The sequence below is a fragment of the Pipra filicauda genome, unplaced genomic scaffold (genome assembly GCF_003945595.2).
Source record: "Pipra filicauda isolate LSUMZ 115617 unplaced genomic scaffold, ASM394559v2 scaffold132_size2486313_pilon, whole genome shotgun sequence".
Lineage (NCBI taxonomy): Eukaryota > Metazoa > Chordata > Aves > Passeriformes > Pipridae > Pipra > Pipra filicauda.
This window is the reverse complement of record NW_024103796.1, coordinates 729,822-746,241: the sequence shown is the minus strand read 5'-3', so window position 1 is coordinate 746,241 and position 16,420 is coordinate 729,822. Positions and strand designations below refer to the sequence as shown.

Genomic DNA, 16,420 nt, shown 5'->3' with positions numbered 1-16,420 from the left:
CCAGAGCTTTATCCACAGTAATTCTTACTATCCTTTTCCCCCCTTCTTCCCACCCTCCTCTCCACCCCCATAATATCCATCAAATCTCTCTTTTCCTTTGGTAGTTCAAGGGAACTCTGCTCAGATACCTGACAGATTCCTTTGCTTTGGAGCCTCTTTGCAGATACTAACTAGTGTGGAATACTTCTCTCAGTATGAGAAGTCAGTAACCATCCAGCCTGTTAATTGTTATGGGTGGACCAGGAGGGACTCAGTCCCATTTGGAAGATGCCCTTCATTAAACTGGGCTATGGTTTCCTTCAAAATAATTCACCTTAAAAATGCCTTAGAACATTTTATTCCGATTATTGCTTTTGGCCCAGTTTGTGCTGTTACTGCATTTTTCCTTTACGATACACCTCTAGAATGTCCTACTTATTTCTCTGCTGCTTACTTTCAAGAACTGAGAATTGTGCTGACATGATACTTTTAGGGGAATAAAAAGATTGTGATTGTTGCAATTCTTTGTTGTAAAGATCATTTTGACAAGTTTCTTATGAAGCCATCTGTTTCACCTTGAAATGTGAAGGTGGTTTGCAGCTTTCTGTGTGGAAAAGATGTTACTTATTGTGCTTTTTTTTATTGGAAGTGTTCTTACAAGCTGAAATGAAGAGCTGTGAGAATGGATTCCAAGCTCCTAAGTGTCAGAAAACAGTTTAAGAAAGCGTCTTGCATTCTAGTCTACCTTACCTGTTTTAAGAGATTGAAAAGTTCCAGCCACCTCACAGCTATAAGCATATGCTTTAGACATGACAATTTAGCTAGATGGGTATTTTCAAATGTTAATTTCTTCAAATGTTAATTTCTGTTTCTTCAGGGCTTTTTTTCCCTCATAAATTGCTATATATGAATAATTTAGCAGTTGTGGTTTCACTAGGCAGTCTTTGCTGAGGTTTCTGTACAAGTGATTTGTTGAGAGTAAATGTAAGAGATGCCTGGCATTGTGAACACTGTCAATACCGTTAATGATTTGGTAATGGTTCTTTTCTGAAAAAGTCCTAGTGCTTATTGTCAGTCTGTCTGACCGGTTATTGTTTTCCTGTTTGACTGTAGCTTTCTTAAAAAAGTGTAGTGTGGGGAAGTTGTACACATGAGGGCACTGGGCCATCGAACCACAGTCAAGTAGGGACTGTGGTACTGGCATGATGTAGTCAGTGCCTCTGCAGCGGAGGCTAAGTGCTTAGAGTTAGTTACCATTGAGGGGAGGCTTGCTGGTTCAGCAAAATGAGTACTTTGTTACCCAAAGACATCCTTGATGGCAGCTGTGGCTAGAATAAGATAGAGGCAACAGAAGAGCATCACAACTATTGCCTTAAAATCCTGTTTATTTTAACAAGTGTGTCATTTGGTTCTCTCTGAATCCTACCCCTTACAGTTTAAAATTCCTGAGCATTTCTTCTTTCATGATTCATGGTGTAGCTCGAAATACCATGAGCTCAAAATACCTTAGTTCTATATACTCTGTAGATTGTATATATATATATATCTATATACACTCTATAGCTCAGTTTATTCCATGGCTACTAGTTCCTAAGGTTGCAGCTATCTGACATACATTGTTATTTTGGGATCTTTTTTCCTGCTCGTAATATCTGTAGTTTCCAGTCCAATAATTGCTGTGAACTGTAATTCATTGAGTTTAAAATATAAAATTGTTTCTTCAAACAGAACCTCTCAAATACTAGCTGAAAGGTGGGACAGATTTTCCACTTGTGACCATGTTTGAACAATGCAAGGGGATTAATACTAAGACATTTTAATAAGAATTTACATAGGAGAAAATTCATCCTATTTAAAATGTGTGATAGAAACTGGTGACAGAAATGAAACCCAGAAATGTCCTTGTCTGCTTGTTAAATCCAGCTTTAATGATCACTTGTTTTGAAATATGTAGAAGTTCAAACAGATTTGGAAGAAAGGAGTTTTCACCATTTCAAGTTTTCCTGATTTGTTTACTTCTTATGACAGATCTGCTGCCAGTTTAATCTGAAATCTTTTCTCCTGTATCTTTTTTAGAGCAAATGCTTTGTTTAACATTTGGATCAACTATAAGTCAAAACTACCAGAGTGGTATTACAATGAAAGACTCGTGCAAGTTGGTGATTCCCTTGCCAAGATCAAAGTAAGTCATATGAAATTGAAAAAGGTTCACAGTGTTTGTTTCATTGTGTTTCTGTGCTACTTTAATTTTTAATCATATTTTACTGGCAGCTATTTAGAAAGTAGCTAAAACTTCTACAAAATAATTCCAGTGAGAGTTGGTGATTTGTGTCTCTTGCTTATTTTTGTAAAATTGCCCTGATTTTTGGTATGTTTTCTATATCTATGTTTTCTATGCAGCCATTGCCTTTTTAAACACTCCAAAATTTTTCTTTAATATCTGTTTGATGTTTCAGCACAGTAGAGTGTAATATCTGACTGCACTTTTAGATGCTGTTTAAGTACAAATTGGCAATGATAGAGCAGTTCCACTGACTCAACTCAGTGCTCAGTTAACGAAATGTGAACAGAAAGACAGGAGAGGAACAGAGAACAAGAACCAGAGAACAGCTATATGTACTGGTGATGCTCCTGCATCTTGAATTATGTGTGCACTTCTGATCTCATCAAAACATTTAGATCACAACTGAAACAAGGAGCTAGATTGTTGAAGATTGAGAGTATTTGGCAGATGTTTCACTATGTGATAACTGTATTTTTATACTCTTACTTAGTCATCTGTTACCAGCTACTGTTGGAGATGCAATACCAGGCTTGTAACTGTTAAACTGACTCAGTAAGGCAAACATATTCTTATAAACTATTTGTCCTTTGTGTTTTCTGGGAAAAAAAAAATCCATCAAGACCAAACCACTTACTGCCTCAGTGGTATTTGTGTCAGAAGATCATCTCATAAAATCTGGGGCATTCAAGGGTAGTTAGTAAACAACACTCAGAAGCAGCTCAGAGATGTATAGTTGGAAAGCTAGTTGCAAGATTTCTTTTAGGTTTGAAGAAGGGTGTGTGGTCATGAGAGATACAGTTATGAAGTGAAAATACTGAAGAATTACAGAATTATAGGTTAATTTATTATAAAGGTTCAGTACTTGAAAAGCTGCTTGAGAGAATACAATTAAAGGTGTAGAGAATTAGTATCATTTAGAGTAAGGAACAGCTCCTAAACAGATGCTGTCTGTTTACTGTGATTTTGTGTTTGTAATAATCCATCAGTGGATTTTTAAACTTTTTTTCCATGAACATAGTAGAAGATATTTATTTGGTCAATATACTTCGCTGGCTTAAAGCTCTGGCTTTTTAGTTTGTCTGTATTATGGGACAGTGAAGTATGTATTTTGACTTTGTCCTTCAGTCTTCCAGACCTATTTCAGATGCAGATTTTTGATAATAGTCTTCTAAATAGTTGATTTTCCTAGGAAAATTATATTTATAGGATAAAAGTTTGTGGAAGTCTATAATTTATTAGTGGAATTCTTCCAGGCTTTTGGAATGGTTTCTGTAACTTCTACTTATTTTTTAACATAATGAGAATAAAAAATTATGTTAAACAAAGTTCATATTTTTTTCACAACAAGAATATTAAATTTTAATTCTCCCCTCCCCCCCACCCCACCCTGGAAAGAAAAACAGATAGCTGACATTGTGTTTAAATTGAAATAATTTTTAGGAACTTGACTTCTGTGTTCAAAAAGCAGTTAAATGCCAATTGTCACCTGAATTCACTCTTTTTCATTCTCTGCAACATATGTCACTTTAGATTCCTTTTTTTGCCCCAGAAAAGAAGAGGGAATAATTGGAAATGTATCAAGAGAGTTTGAGGGGCCATCTTTTTGAGGAACATATCTAGGAAAGCTGTTCTTTCACTATTATGTGCTTTGATTGTGGAAAACAGCAATGATAAATGCTATCTGTGCTATTTGTGGAAAGTATATACGTATGGCTACTAGGTGAGCTTTTCCACAGACCACAGGAAAGGTATGCATATCATGGAGATGTTATGAAGTCTTATATATCATTCATTGCATTTGTGGAACCATTCTAATTGAAGGTCATGGTGTAGGTTTAGAGAAATAGAAATACAGAAATATAGAAATGCTTAAGGAAGCTTGAATAACAGCAGTTGTTAATAGTCCCCTTATTGCCTAGGCAAGTCCGTTTGTGTTTTCTTCATATTTTCCTGAAGTTTTCTTAGCTTCTGGGCCCTAGGAATTGCTTGAAACTTTACATGAAGCTTTTAGTACTTGGGAACTGCTGCTCTTCCAATGTGCACAGTAGGGTTATTTCAAACACATCAAACCCTGCTTTCTATACTTTACATTGGCTTCCCATAGCACTACTCAAATATTTGGTCCTTGATATTCAAGATGCTTGATGACTTGGCCCTATATTGCCTAAAAGTAATCTAGAGTTCTCACTAATGATTTCTGCTTGCTGCCTAAAAATAATCTAGGGTTCTGGGTAAAGACTTCTGCACGCAACTTCAATCCTCTAGTGTAATGTGTTTTTCTACAGTAGAAGTAAAGTTATCAATGTTGTTGAAAAAGTTGTTTTGCTGGCCAGCCTAAAACTTTGAGATGAGCTTTTTTTTGGAACTCCCATTTTTAGGTGCATTTCTTGGACTTAATTTTAGAATTAAAACCTAGTTTTCGTTCTATCTGTTTTTTTTCCGGGGGGCAAAAATGATAGAAACAACATGAGATGGATATTGCAAATTTTAAATGTATTACAGGAAAGATGAATGTGACGTAACACCAAGTTCTGTGATAGGTAGGGTAAAGCCCATCTCATAAGTACCTCTCTTGACTCCTAGTTGAAAACTAGTTGATTATTTTTTAGTCTGCTTTTACATTATATAATAATTAATGATGCGTAGTCTTTAAATAATAATTATTGCATATGAGCAGTCAGTGGCTAATCACCAACTTAGCTGTCTGTTCTGCTGCTATTTTTTTAATGCCTTCTCACTTTAGATTACTTCCTATTATACATCTGCTATGTATTTTTTAGGACACACCTACATTCATGGAGTCATGTATCTGGAAATTACTTAGTCCATTAGTCATCATGCTGATCAGTACTGACTCGTTTTTTTCCCTGCCTCCCTCTCTGCCTGTATCTGCCTGTTATCTCTGGTCATACACCCATATTTTAAACTGTTTAGGAGAGAAATTACCTTTACGTTATGTATCAGTAACTACCTTAATGGTACTCTGATCCACGGCTTTGGATTCTAAGTGTTATCACAGCCTGAATCTATGTGTTAAGTCACGCAAGTGACTGACTGCCTCTAAATGCCCATGGAAAGTCAAAGTCTCTGTTTATGGCTGCTGCTGTCACACAGCAAAGAGGATAATAGGGCCACGTGAGTTAGACTCCTCAGATGATTAAAAATTCAAGGTAAGTGTTACTATGGTGGTAGGAATTTATATTGGAAAAAAAAGTGAGTACAAGGAAATACAGAAGAACTTTTTGTGATTAAACATGAAAGGATCATTTTTACAAATAGGAATTAGTTACTTTTTATTTGAGCATTTATTTAGTGTGTGTGCTAGAATTAGTGAAATCGGTAGAGAAACCTCTATATAATCTTCACTGCGGAAGAGGTGGTGGTGACTCGGTAAATGGCACTTCCACATCTGAGTCAGATCTGAACCATAGTCTCAGCATGATGTTAGTGGTTCAACATGTAGCTGGGGAGCTCTATTTTGAATGAGATATAGAGCTCAATATCTGTTTGTTAACAGTTCTTAAAGACCCAGTGGCTGATTTCTTGGCTGTATGTAAGTTCCAGTTGTCACTTGTTTCATTCTTTTTAGTGTATCTTAATCTTCCTCTCTGCTTTTATAGAAAAAAAAGGGCTTTGACAACAGAGAAACAAGAAGGAGAGAAGTGAAGATGTCTGTATGGTTTATAAAGTTCTACATTATTGAATACTTTTCTCAGAATTGTAGTGTCATTGTCATTATTGTTGCAAAGCTGCAGAACATTCCAGGAACCCTTTGAGTTTATTACATTATCCTGGGATCCTACTTTACAGTTGTTCTGTGATAGCTCATATTTATGAATAAAATAAACAGAATCTCACAAAAACTTGCAAGCCATTCTTTTAAGTATTTCAGCCTTTCATGTGCTGAGTGTTCACAGTACATTGTTGGATATTTACGTAAAACTGTAGTGTTTTACTCTCAGTTGCTCTTTCACATTGATACTTTTTTACATAGGGATAATAAAAAATAATACGTTTTATAGAAATAGAAACATAATATACAAACTATAAAAAGAACATATTATTCATTTTTCAGGAATATAAGTTGGCACTTCTCCACTGCTATGAAAGATACCTTCAGCAATTTGTTTCTGTAAACCTTGATGATATCATGGATGATGTGCATCAATTTAAATCCACCTTTTTTCCATATGGTTTCAGAGATAAAAATGCTGCACTTACGGTAGGTTGTGGTTTTTTTTCATTTTTTTGGTCAAAGACATTAACATATTCAAAGTAAGTAGCTTATTTTATCCTCCCCTAATGTGTTTTATATTAATTATATATTAACATTAACTAATCTTTATTAATTTGTTGCTATAAATTATATTGAGATTTAATGGTCATGTGCATGATATGAACGTCTGGAGTTGGGGTATATTTTTAAAAGGTTATAAATACTTAATGCTTTTGTGGCATAAGCCAACCACTATCAACTTAATGTTAAAAAAGGCAGTTTTCTCTGAACTGGTTATTCTGTAACTCTTTACAGCAGTTTTTGCTCTGAAATAGTTGCTATTATCCACTGTCAGAATTAGGATATGGGCAAAATTTGATAAATGTACTGCAACTGTAGACATTTCTGTACTGTATGATCTCAGAACTAGGCAGAGTGCAAGACTGTCCTGTAGTTTGTACCATTAATGCACAAAAATGCTACAGGTAAAAAAGCTCATGATAGTAAGCAAAGCAGCATTGCATTGCTCCATGTAGCTTATTTGCTTGCTATGAACAAAAAATGCAGAATGCTGGATAGTTCTGTAACTGCTTTAAGCTCTGGGAAGCTGAGTGACCTCAAGAGTGTGTTGGAACCCCTTTTTTGTTAATTGCTTGTTGAGGTAGGGACTTGCAGTATATCTTCTATTATCCATGGAAGAAAGTGTTTCAGTAGATATAGGGGAAATGCTAAAAACGTGTTAGATTTTACCATAAGCAGTTTTTTGCTGAGAAGGTCTATCTTCATACATAGTGGATATTTCAAATTAACTAATGCAAGTTACTCTGTGATCAAGAGCAATGAACAGAAACAGTAAGCATCTCCTGTGTATTGAGGTAATCAAATTCATATTCCTCTAGTCAGAATGCAAATAGGTGTTTAGAGAAGAGAAAAAAGCAGACAGTTTGCTTAAAAGCTAGGAGCAGATGTCATGATAGAAGAGATACTCTGTATAGTTTTTTTGTTTTTCGGTTCAGCTTCCTAGAAAGACTATGATGAAAGACTATGTTAATCCATTTTTAAAAAATGTTTTGTAAACACATTTGAAGTTCCGGAGATGCTTTCTTCTGTTTCCTGTATGTCTACCTAGACCTTGAACCAACACTAGTGCCAAATGTTATCATGAGTCTATACTAAATGCCTGTTCTATAAGTTTAGAGACTGAGATATCCATAAATTTTCAGATATGGAATCTAATTTGACAATGATCCCTAAAATTGGAAATTGAAGATGATAATGTGTCAAATGATTACATCTAAAGGCTTTAGATGTAATTTTTTTTGCGAGGTTTCTGCAGCTAGCTTTTGGTTTTTACTATAACACTAAGAAAATCATTGAAATGAAGTTTCAGGGCTCAAAACTTTCGGCTTCAGTTAATTAACTGCAAAAAAAAAATATTATTAGGTTAGTAATCTTCTGAGAGGTTGATGGGTACTGACTGGCCGTGTCTCGCTTAGCTCATTTTCTCACATATTGTGTTGTTCAGATGATGCTGTATTCCAGACAATACTGTGATTGTGTTAGGTTAGGTGTTACAAGGAAGAGAGGGACCAATCCATTTGTAGAAGAGAAAAATAACAGATGAGAGTGAGAAATAAGATATTGGTGACACAGATGGAGAAGTCCAGAAAAGTTAAGACTTGCCTTAGTTTATGGATACATCTACAGAGAAGCCAAGAGTTAAAGCCAGATTGTTTGAATAGCAGTTTAATACCTCATTTTCCCTACATTCCTTTCAGCAGCCCTAGTGCACTATGTGCATTTTCATCCTGTGACACAGTGGAAACTGATTCAGGCTAATGGTACAGCAACCCTAAAGCTTTAGCACTTTCTCTGTATTCTAATGCTCATTTCAATGTCACGCTGATTTTTTTTCTGATATGCTTGATCTTTTCCAACTCACCATTTTGTTGTACTTTGATGTGAACTGACATATGCTTGTATTTTAATTAATTTTATATGTTTCTGTTTGTTTTAGTTCCATGCTTTGCAAGCAAGAAGTGTTTGCATTTATCAGATGGTTTGCAGCAGAGACAGAAATCTCCAGAATCAAGAATCCCTGCAGACTTGTTTAGATGTCTTGACCTCATTACGACTCACTATGCAAGTGGCTCTACCTCGGGAGAATTTGTGTTGGCTTATCTACAACGGTACATTCCTTTGCTAAGCAAAGCTGTGGAGGGAAACTTTTGTCCATGTTCTTTAAGGTCAACCTAATGGTCATGAATAAATCTCTAGTTAGCCTTCTAGTTAGTCTTCACTCACATTAGGGGTTTTTTTTTTGGTGTTGTTGTGGGAGTTATTTTTGTGTTTTGTTTGTTTGTTTTTCTAAAAGAAGGGACTTTAAGACTGAAGTTTCTACATAGTGTGCCTTTTCAGGTGAACTGTTGTAAAAGCAACAGCTTTTTTATCATAACTGTTTACAGTGTACTAATAAAAAGAAATCTAACAGCACAGTAAGGGCATTTTTTGAGTGAATCCTGATTAACAAAAACACCCTCAAGATTTTTTTTATCAATAAATGTTTGTGTTTATGAGTTTGTTTTGGTTTTGGGTTTGTTTTGGTTTTTTTAAAGTGGATTATAGGTCTAAGAGTGAAAGTGATTGCCTGCCGTTACATATTTGTATTTTCTAAAGTACCTTGAAGGCTACAGTTAGTAATAAAACTATTTTAAAAATACCATATGAAATTTAAGAATTTTAATCTCTATATAAACCTTTAATGTGCTACTTGTAAATGCTTGAATTAGGAAAAAGGTGAAGAAAGAATGGAACTTCTGCAGACTAGATAGAAAGAGAATGATGTATCAAGATTTTCATTTCAGGAACAACAACAGTATATTTTTGCTTTGAAGTGCAGTGTTATTTAGTCCAGAGTCGAAATGCTGTTATGAATGTGTTATGAACTGACTATGGTCAATTGTTGCAATATAAATTGAGGAGATAATATGATTTAATTTCATTTTAAAAAATTTACTTTCTCTGAGCTATAATTTGTCAAAATTCTTATCCTGTTTTGCTGGGACTGCCTTTGCCATCCCTACTTTTGAGGTGTGTGTTTTATTGTCAGTTTCTATGGGAGAAGAATTAAAGTATATTCACTTGCCATTTTTACATCCCACTACCTGTGTGCAAGACAGGCCTATGTACCTATCCTAGCCAATAATCTACTCTAATTAGAATTAGGCAGGAACTCAGATTTTCCCGAGTTCCTGAGCATTTTTCTGCAATTTCAAACAATAGATTTTGTGCCTCATTACGCATTTGACTGACAAAAAGAAATCTTCATAGTGCTTGCTCCATTCCAGCTTATTGGCATAATAACACCCTTCTAGCTATGACAGTTGACACTGTGATGCCTCCTGCTGCCACAGGTGTCCCTTTCTGAACATTCATACAGACAGAAGAATAGGCTTTTTTCCCCCCCAGAACTGCAGTGTCTTTTATACTTCTCAGACTGATTTTTGAAAAGCAATTTTATGACATAGCTTAAGTTAAGAAAATTTTTGACAGGTTTTTATTTGTAAGTCACTTTGATGCTCTTGAAAACTCAACTTGCTATCAATTTTCTTCATGTCACTTATCATACTTAATATCATGTAATAGTGGTGTTGTCTGCCAGGCCACTGCCATGACAGACTAAAAGAATCATGTAAGGTAAGGTCATGTGAGGAGAGGTAGTATTTTGTTTTAAAGACTCTGGCATTTGGGGATGAAAAGATTTTTCTCTCTGCCAGTTACTTAATAAAAATTTGATACAATACATTTTTAACATTTCATTCTTTTATTGTACTACTTCATTATGTAGGTATTTGTGAAGCTAATATCACCAGAGAATTTAATGGCTTCATCTTCTCTAATTGAAAAGTTTTTATAGAAAAATCAATAGTTTCTTTTTCTCTGGAAATAACAACCTGGACAATAAGAAAAGGTTTCAGTTGGTTACCATAACAAAATTTCATGTAGGATGATAGAATTTATCAGTTTTTTTAATTTATTTTAATTTATTTTTGCAGGTACTGTTTATATTTACACCATATGCAGACATTTGATGACGATAGGTCAGTCTGCTAAGGTATGGCAAAATAAATTAAAAGCCTTGAAAAATTTACAGAAGTTTGGAAAATGCACCTGTATTTGCATAACACTGTGCCCTGATGTCTCTATTTCATCATCATTGCCAAGAGTACTACTTGATCACAAGGAAATAAAATGTCTAGATTGCAAAGTGGCCGATTTCTAAGCCCTCCTGCCTTCAGGAGTCTGCTCCTTCCTCAGCTGTTGAATGGAACCCGGAGTAATGTCTTGCTGAACACTTAGATGGCATGTGTTAAGCTGTTTGAGAGGATTCTAGGTGCTTTGTTTTGGACAGCTATGCCGTGCCCCAAGAACTGGTCTTTTGTTTCCTAAAATGCGGAAATGTACTGACACCTGGTGGCTGGGTTTTTTAGTTGAAAATAGTTGATAAAAACTGCCTGGCCTTTCCCTCCTGCCTTTTTCTTTTTGACTGAATGTAATTTTTGTTTGTCTTAGCTTTACTCTTTTCACCTAAATCTTGAACAGAATATGATTCAGCCTTAACACAGTATATTTCCTTATATGTTGGTTATATTAATCTCTCACTGAGCAGGAAAGATTTTTTTCTCTTTGAACATCTTTTATTGAAATGAGAAGTGATTAAGCACCTCCTTTAACATATTCAGGTTCCTACTATACAGGAAACAAATGAGTTGATTGCAGATATTTCAGATTCTTTAAATTTAGACTAAAAGAAAATCTGTATATTGACTTAATTTAGGACTATGGTTGTGCACATTTTATATACCTCAGGGAACAGCTGACCCAAAGAAAATAATAAAGAGAAGATATCGTTCAATCAATTTAGTAGGACTAATTCTTAAAATAAGACTGTTGATCTTAAAATGAGACTGAGACCATGTTTCTCCGCCAGTTAAGAGCCAAAAGTCTAGTTCCATGGTTATAAATTAATCTAGGCCCAGGCTGTCACCAAAGAAGACAGACTCCATTGCATCCCAAATAAGCTTGCTGATCTTGTTGAAAACTGATCACTAGAGCTGCCAGAAGGGAGAGGAACAACTGTCAAGGGAAGACCAGAGGAGAGAAAAGGGCAGAACCTCTGTCTGGTAGCAAGGCTATCGTGAACTGGAGTGGTTAAGGTAGTTTGGAGGCTAAAATATAATGCTTGACCACAGTTTCAGATGGAAAAAAGCAACGCTATGCAGGAGGTATGCTTGAAGTCAATAAAAATGTTAAAAATTAATACAATTTCTGTGATTCCCCCCTGCCCCCCTCCCCTTAATTTGTCCTACCAGGTGAGGATAAGTCTTTGTATCTGTCCTTTAGTAGTAGGAAGTATATTTATGTAGGTTAAAATGCATTCATTTTGAAACTGGATTTCTTCAACACAGGTTCTGGAGTACTTACTGTGGGCCAGTATATGTATGGAATCATCCATTCCACTCTTATCTGTACATTATTTGACATGGAGAGCCACCTTATATACTGCAGTTTCTCAGTGTTATTTTGATTGTCAAGCCAGCATTCATGGAGAGGTATCCCAATTTACCTTATGTAGCATTTCAGATGCAATCAAATGAGAAATATTTATTTCAATATCCCTGCTTATTATCATATTGTATGCATTTAGAGTTCTACCAATATTCCAAATTTTAACTGCAAAGTGGAGATGTGTTTCCACATGTAAATGAGTATATCAACTCAAAGTTAAATGCAACAGTACTTTGTAATACGCTCACAGTCACAGACTTCTAGCATTAAGCAGTGACCAGCTCTAAAATTAAATACCAACATTCAGAATATGAACACAGAGTATCAATTTTTGGTTTTTAATTCTTTGGACAGGTATTTGCTCGCCGTGGTCTGATTAAAATTGATGAACTGAAGCAATTAGAAAATATCAGTTCTTCCCCAGAAAAGTCAGAGAGGAAAAAGATTTTTAAAGAGGCCACTCTAAAGGTATCATCCTACAATTTATTATAAACAGGTAGAGTAGTTACAGTCTCTATGAACAGAACACATAACATAGTTATTTACTTACTTTTTTCTTTGTGTCAGATGTCAGTAATGATTTTCAAGAGAGCAGTATATGAATCCAGAAGAAAGTCGAAAAGCTCTCAACGTGACTCAAGAGTTAGCCCAGAAGAAGCACTGCATGTAAGTCTAACATTTTGTATAATCCTTCTCTTTATTTGCTGTTTGCATGTGATGAATATGTGATATAATTCTTCTAAATACACATGGTGCTATACACAAGCAGAAAGTTTTACTTTTTCAGTTTCATAGTTAGCAGAATTTATTAATAAAACTCAGAACAAACTCAAGAGGGGAAGATGTAGTAATTACAACTTCAGAAAATTATGAGGAGAGATCTGCTTAGCTTTAAACTACATGGCCTTAATACTCTCCCTCATAATTTCTATTGTATTATTTTTGAAGTAAAATGCCATGCAGTGGGGCATCTCGTTGCTATGAAATTATTACCCTTCTTAAGTACTGTATCCTTTTAGCATAAGGCTTTGCCGTGCCTTTGAAGCATGAAATTAATAACAACAATATATTTTACAGTATGTTATTTTCTGTTTGAAACGTGTACTTACTTTCTGATGGAGAACTGTTTTGAAAGAAATTTTGTTCTAGTGTAAGTCAGTTTAGATGTCACAAGGCTTAAATTATCTTTTCTTACTTAGTTGCCATGGCCTCGCACTATTACTGAACGGCTGCTGGTGGAAATGTTTGATGGTGCCGCAGCTCAGTTCCTTGCCATCCTGGAAGCACTCTCTGATAGTAGCAGGAATGTCTTGCACCCTCATCCACCTGTTCCCGATGAAATTGAAATTCGTGATGTCATTTCAGAGCTGTTTTTTGCAGGCCTAGAAATCCTCTCAAGAAACAGCTTAAAGAAGCAAAAGGGTGTTGGTGAGAAGCCTGGACCTCTGTTTTATTTTATTTTTTTTCTATTAAAAAAAATAACTTGCCTGAAGGCATAGATTTCATTTATAACAATAGCACCTGTAAACACAGGTAATCTTTCTTATCTTCATGATATGTGAGATAAAAATCGGAGTTGATTCTGTGGTCTGTTATATCAGTAAAAATCTTCAGTAGTTTATGCATATATTTTCTAAGTAAACTGGGGTTCACTTTCTTTGTAGCAGCATTTACAGTGCTGCACCTTGCATTTATGGCTAAAGCAGTGTTCTTAATACACCAGTGTTTTTACTATTGCTGAGCAGTGGTTGCACAGCATCAAGGCTGTCTATCCAACCCTCCTGTGCCCTGAGGCCAGCAGGTTGGGGGTAGGCAGGAGGCTGGCAGAGGACATAGCTGGCACAGCTGACCTGTACTCACCAAGTGTCAGTTCCATAAAACATCGTGTTCAGCAGTAACACCTGTGGCTAAGGGAGAGGATGGGGGCACTTCCCAAGCAACTGCTACACATCCTGAACCCCTGCTTTACAGAAGGTGACTGAATATCTGCCCATCTATGGGAAATAGTGAATAAATCCCTTTTTTCACTTCACTTGCAGTCATACCTTTGTTTTCTCATTAAACTGTATTTTATCTCAACCCATGAGCATTCCATCTTATTTTTTCCCCCATCCTGTTGTGGTGCGGGAGTGAGAGAACAGCTGGGTGGGGGGTCTAGAAGCCAGGCGAGGTCAAATACCATGGTGTTTGATTTTTTTGGTTTTGTTTGGTGTTGTTTGTTTGTTTGTTTCCCCCCCAAAAAAATAACTCAAAGATTTAAAAACTTGAGAAAAACACTGGACTAGATGGTTCCTACCACACCTTTCTTGCTGGGCTCTGGGCTGCGTATAGCCATAGGTATAGAAATATTTTGTCATTTTATCAAGAATTTATAGAGACTAAATACCCTTCAGAATGATATTTTCTTTATATGTTTACTGGCTAATTAGAATGTAACAAATCAAAGACATTATAAATTGATTTAATGAGTTGTCTCTATTGAAGGTGGAGCAAGCAGTGGCACCAATCATTTTGGTAACATTAATCCATCATCAACCCTTCTGCAGTTGATAGTAACAGGTAAGCTAGCTTTGAATTTCAAAATATTTTGTACCCAGTGATGCAAATGTTCAGTAGGCAGAATTAATTTTCATGTTAGTAGTAGTTGTATGCATAAAGGGACTGCAAAATGGTGTCCACCATTGGAGTGGTTCTGTGCAGGGCCAGGAGCTGGACTTTGATGATCCCTGTGGTTCCCTTCCCTTCCCTTCCAACTCAGGATATTCTGTGATTCTATGAGATATGTTTGTTTACACATGTAATATTAAGATATTCAGAAGGGATTATGTACATATATCATTACAGTTTTCTTAACACAAGAATTATTTAAATAACATAGAGTAATACATGGACATCGTAATCACATACTGTTCAGCATTTAAGTTCCTCTAGGTAGGTTAATGCCCCTCAACAATAGTTGAAAGGCCAAATTCTGCAATGATTTCCTGGTACCTTCTTACTGAAGAGAAGTGGGATGCAGTAACACAAAGATTGTTGAGATCCTTGGACCAATCATTGTGCTGCTTTGGAAATCACAGCTAAGTGACATTACTGAGTTAATACTGCTAACATCTTTAGCTGAGTGACCATGTGCCCAGGGGATATGATAGTGACTGTGGTATATTGCTAGGACTGCAGAACACTGCTGAATAAATATATTAGCTGAGATATTTGCTTGGAGTTCCAAGGACCATGAAGTCCCTTTTCTGCCTTGCTGGGGTTTGGATAAACTTGAAGAGTGAGAAAATAGGCTCCCTATGTATACATGAACATTTTCTGATGCAGTAATGAGAAATGTTTAACTATCTTGAAAGAAATTTTATGTGTTTCTGTGTAAATTTTAATCTAAATTTCTGGCAATAAGGGTCATTATGGGGTGATCCCAGACTTAAACTCTTCCTGCAACAGAAAGGCCTAGATCCTTGGTATTCTGTACACAGTTATGTTAATACCAATAATAGTACAGCCTCTTTGGAATGTAACAGGACATTGTGATATGGTTAAGCGGGCATGGTGTTATTTGGTTAAAAGTTGGACTTGATGGTCTTGGAGGTCTCTTCAAACCTTTATGATTCTGATTGCAGATACATCATTAAAGCAGCATGTAAGCATAGACATTATCATGAAATAATAAAGCTGTCATTTCTTGTAGAGCTATGAAAGCATCCTTCAAGAATATGCTGATTGTTCAAAACACATGGAATTTTATCTTTGTATTTATCAATACCCAAATTATTAAATTAAATTAAATTAAACTTTAAATAAACTTCTGAATATATATATATATAAAAGAGAGAAAATATTTTTGTCATCACTGCAGGAGAAAAGGGGGTGTCTGGAGATGCTGCTGTGAAATTCATAAAATTAGCTTTCAGCTATGAAGAATGGGAAGTGTTTGATTCTGCTATTCAACTTGTTGTTAATTTTCTTCAGGTAATCTGGATGTTTTTTAGACATTCTTTATTTAGTCTTTTTTTATGACGGTAAGTATTCAAAGTACATATCTTAAAGACTAATTTCTGTGGTTTTTTTCCTCTCAATTAGGCTCAAGATGACCCGACATGGAAGAAAGCTGAAATGGAGCTCAAGCTTCTTACATTGATGCAACCTTTACTATTTCCAAGAAAATTTGAACGTGTTTCTTCTGTTAGTGAAGATAATAGCAAAGAAGCTAGCACACCCCAAGGTTCTGAAAAGACACAAACATTTAGAGGTGAGTGTTACTCATAGTTGTGTTTGAATTTAAAATATTTCTGCAGCAAGAGATTTTGTTAATTATTTAAAAACTATGTAATATGGTGCATGCAGTATTCTGTGACAAAAAATAGCAATTG

The 16,420-nt window shown here is 35.6% G+C and overlaps 1 protein-coding gene across 4 annotated transcripts in view; it reads left to right on the top strand.

The window, feature by feature from the left end:
• The window catches only part of CFAP54 (cilia and flagella associated protein 54), a 108,178-nt gene that overhangs the window by 3,281 nt on the left and 88,477 nt on the right, over nucleotides 1-16,420 (top strand). For all 4 annotated transcript variants that reach the window (XM_027732276.2, XM_039378218.1, XM_027732275.2 and 1 more), the window contains exons 2-12: nucleotides 2,056-2,161; nucleotides 6,339-6,485; nucleotides 8,497-8,668; nucleotides 10,535-10,593; nucleotides 11,948-12,091; nucleotides 12,402-12,515; nucleotides 12,615-12,713; nucleotides 13,247-13,475; nucleotides 14,532-14,606; nucleotides 15,907-16,019; nucleotides 16,131-16,299. In XM_027732276.2, the coding sequence (XP_027588077.2) occupies nucleotides 2,056-2,161; nucleotides 6,339-6,485; nucleotides 8,497-8,668; nucleotides 10,535-10,593; nucleotides 11,948-12,091; nucleotides 12,402-12,515; nucleotides 12,615-12,713; nucleotides 13,247-13,475; nucleotides 14,532-14,606; nucleotides 15,907-16,019; nucleotides 16,131-16,299 (1,427 nt within the window). The remainder of the gene's footprint in view (nucleotides 1-2,055; nucleotides 2,162-6,338; nucleotides 6,486-8,496; nucleotides 8,669-10,534; nucleotides 10,594-11,947; nucleotides 12,092-12,401; nucleotides 12,516-12,614; nucleotides 12,714-13,246; nucleotides 13,476-14,531; nucleotides 14,607-15,906; nucleotides 16,020-16,130; nucleotides 16,300-16,420) is intronic.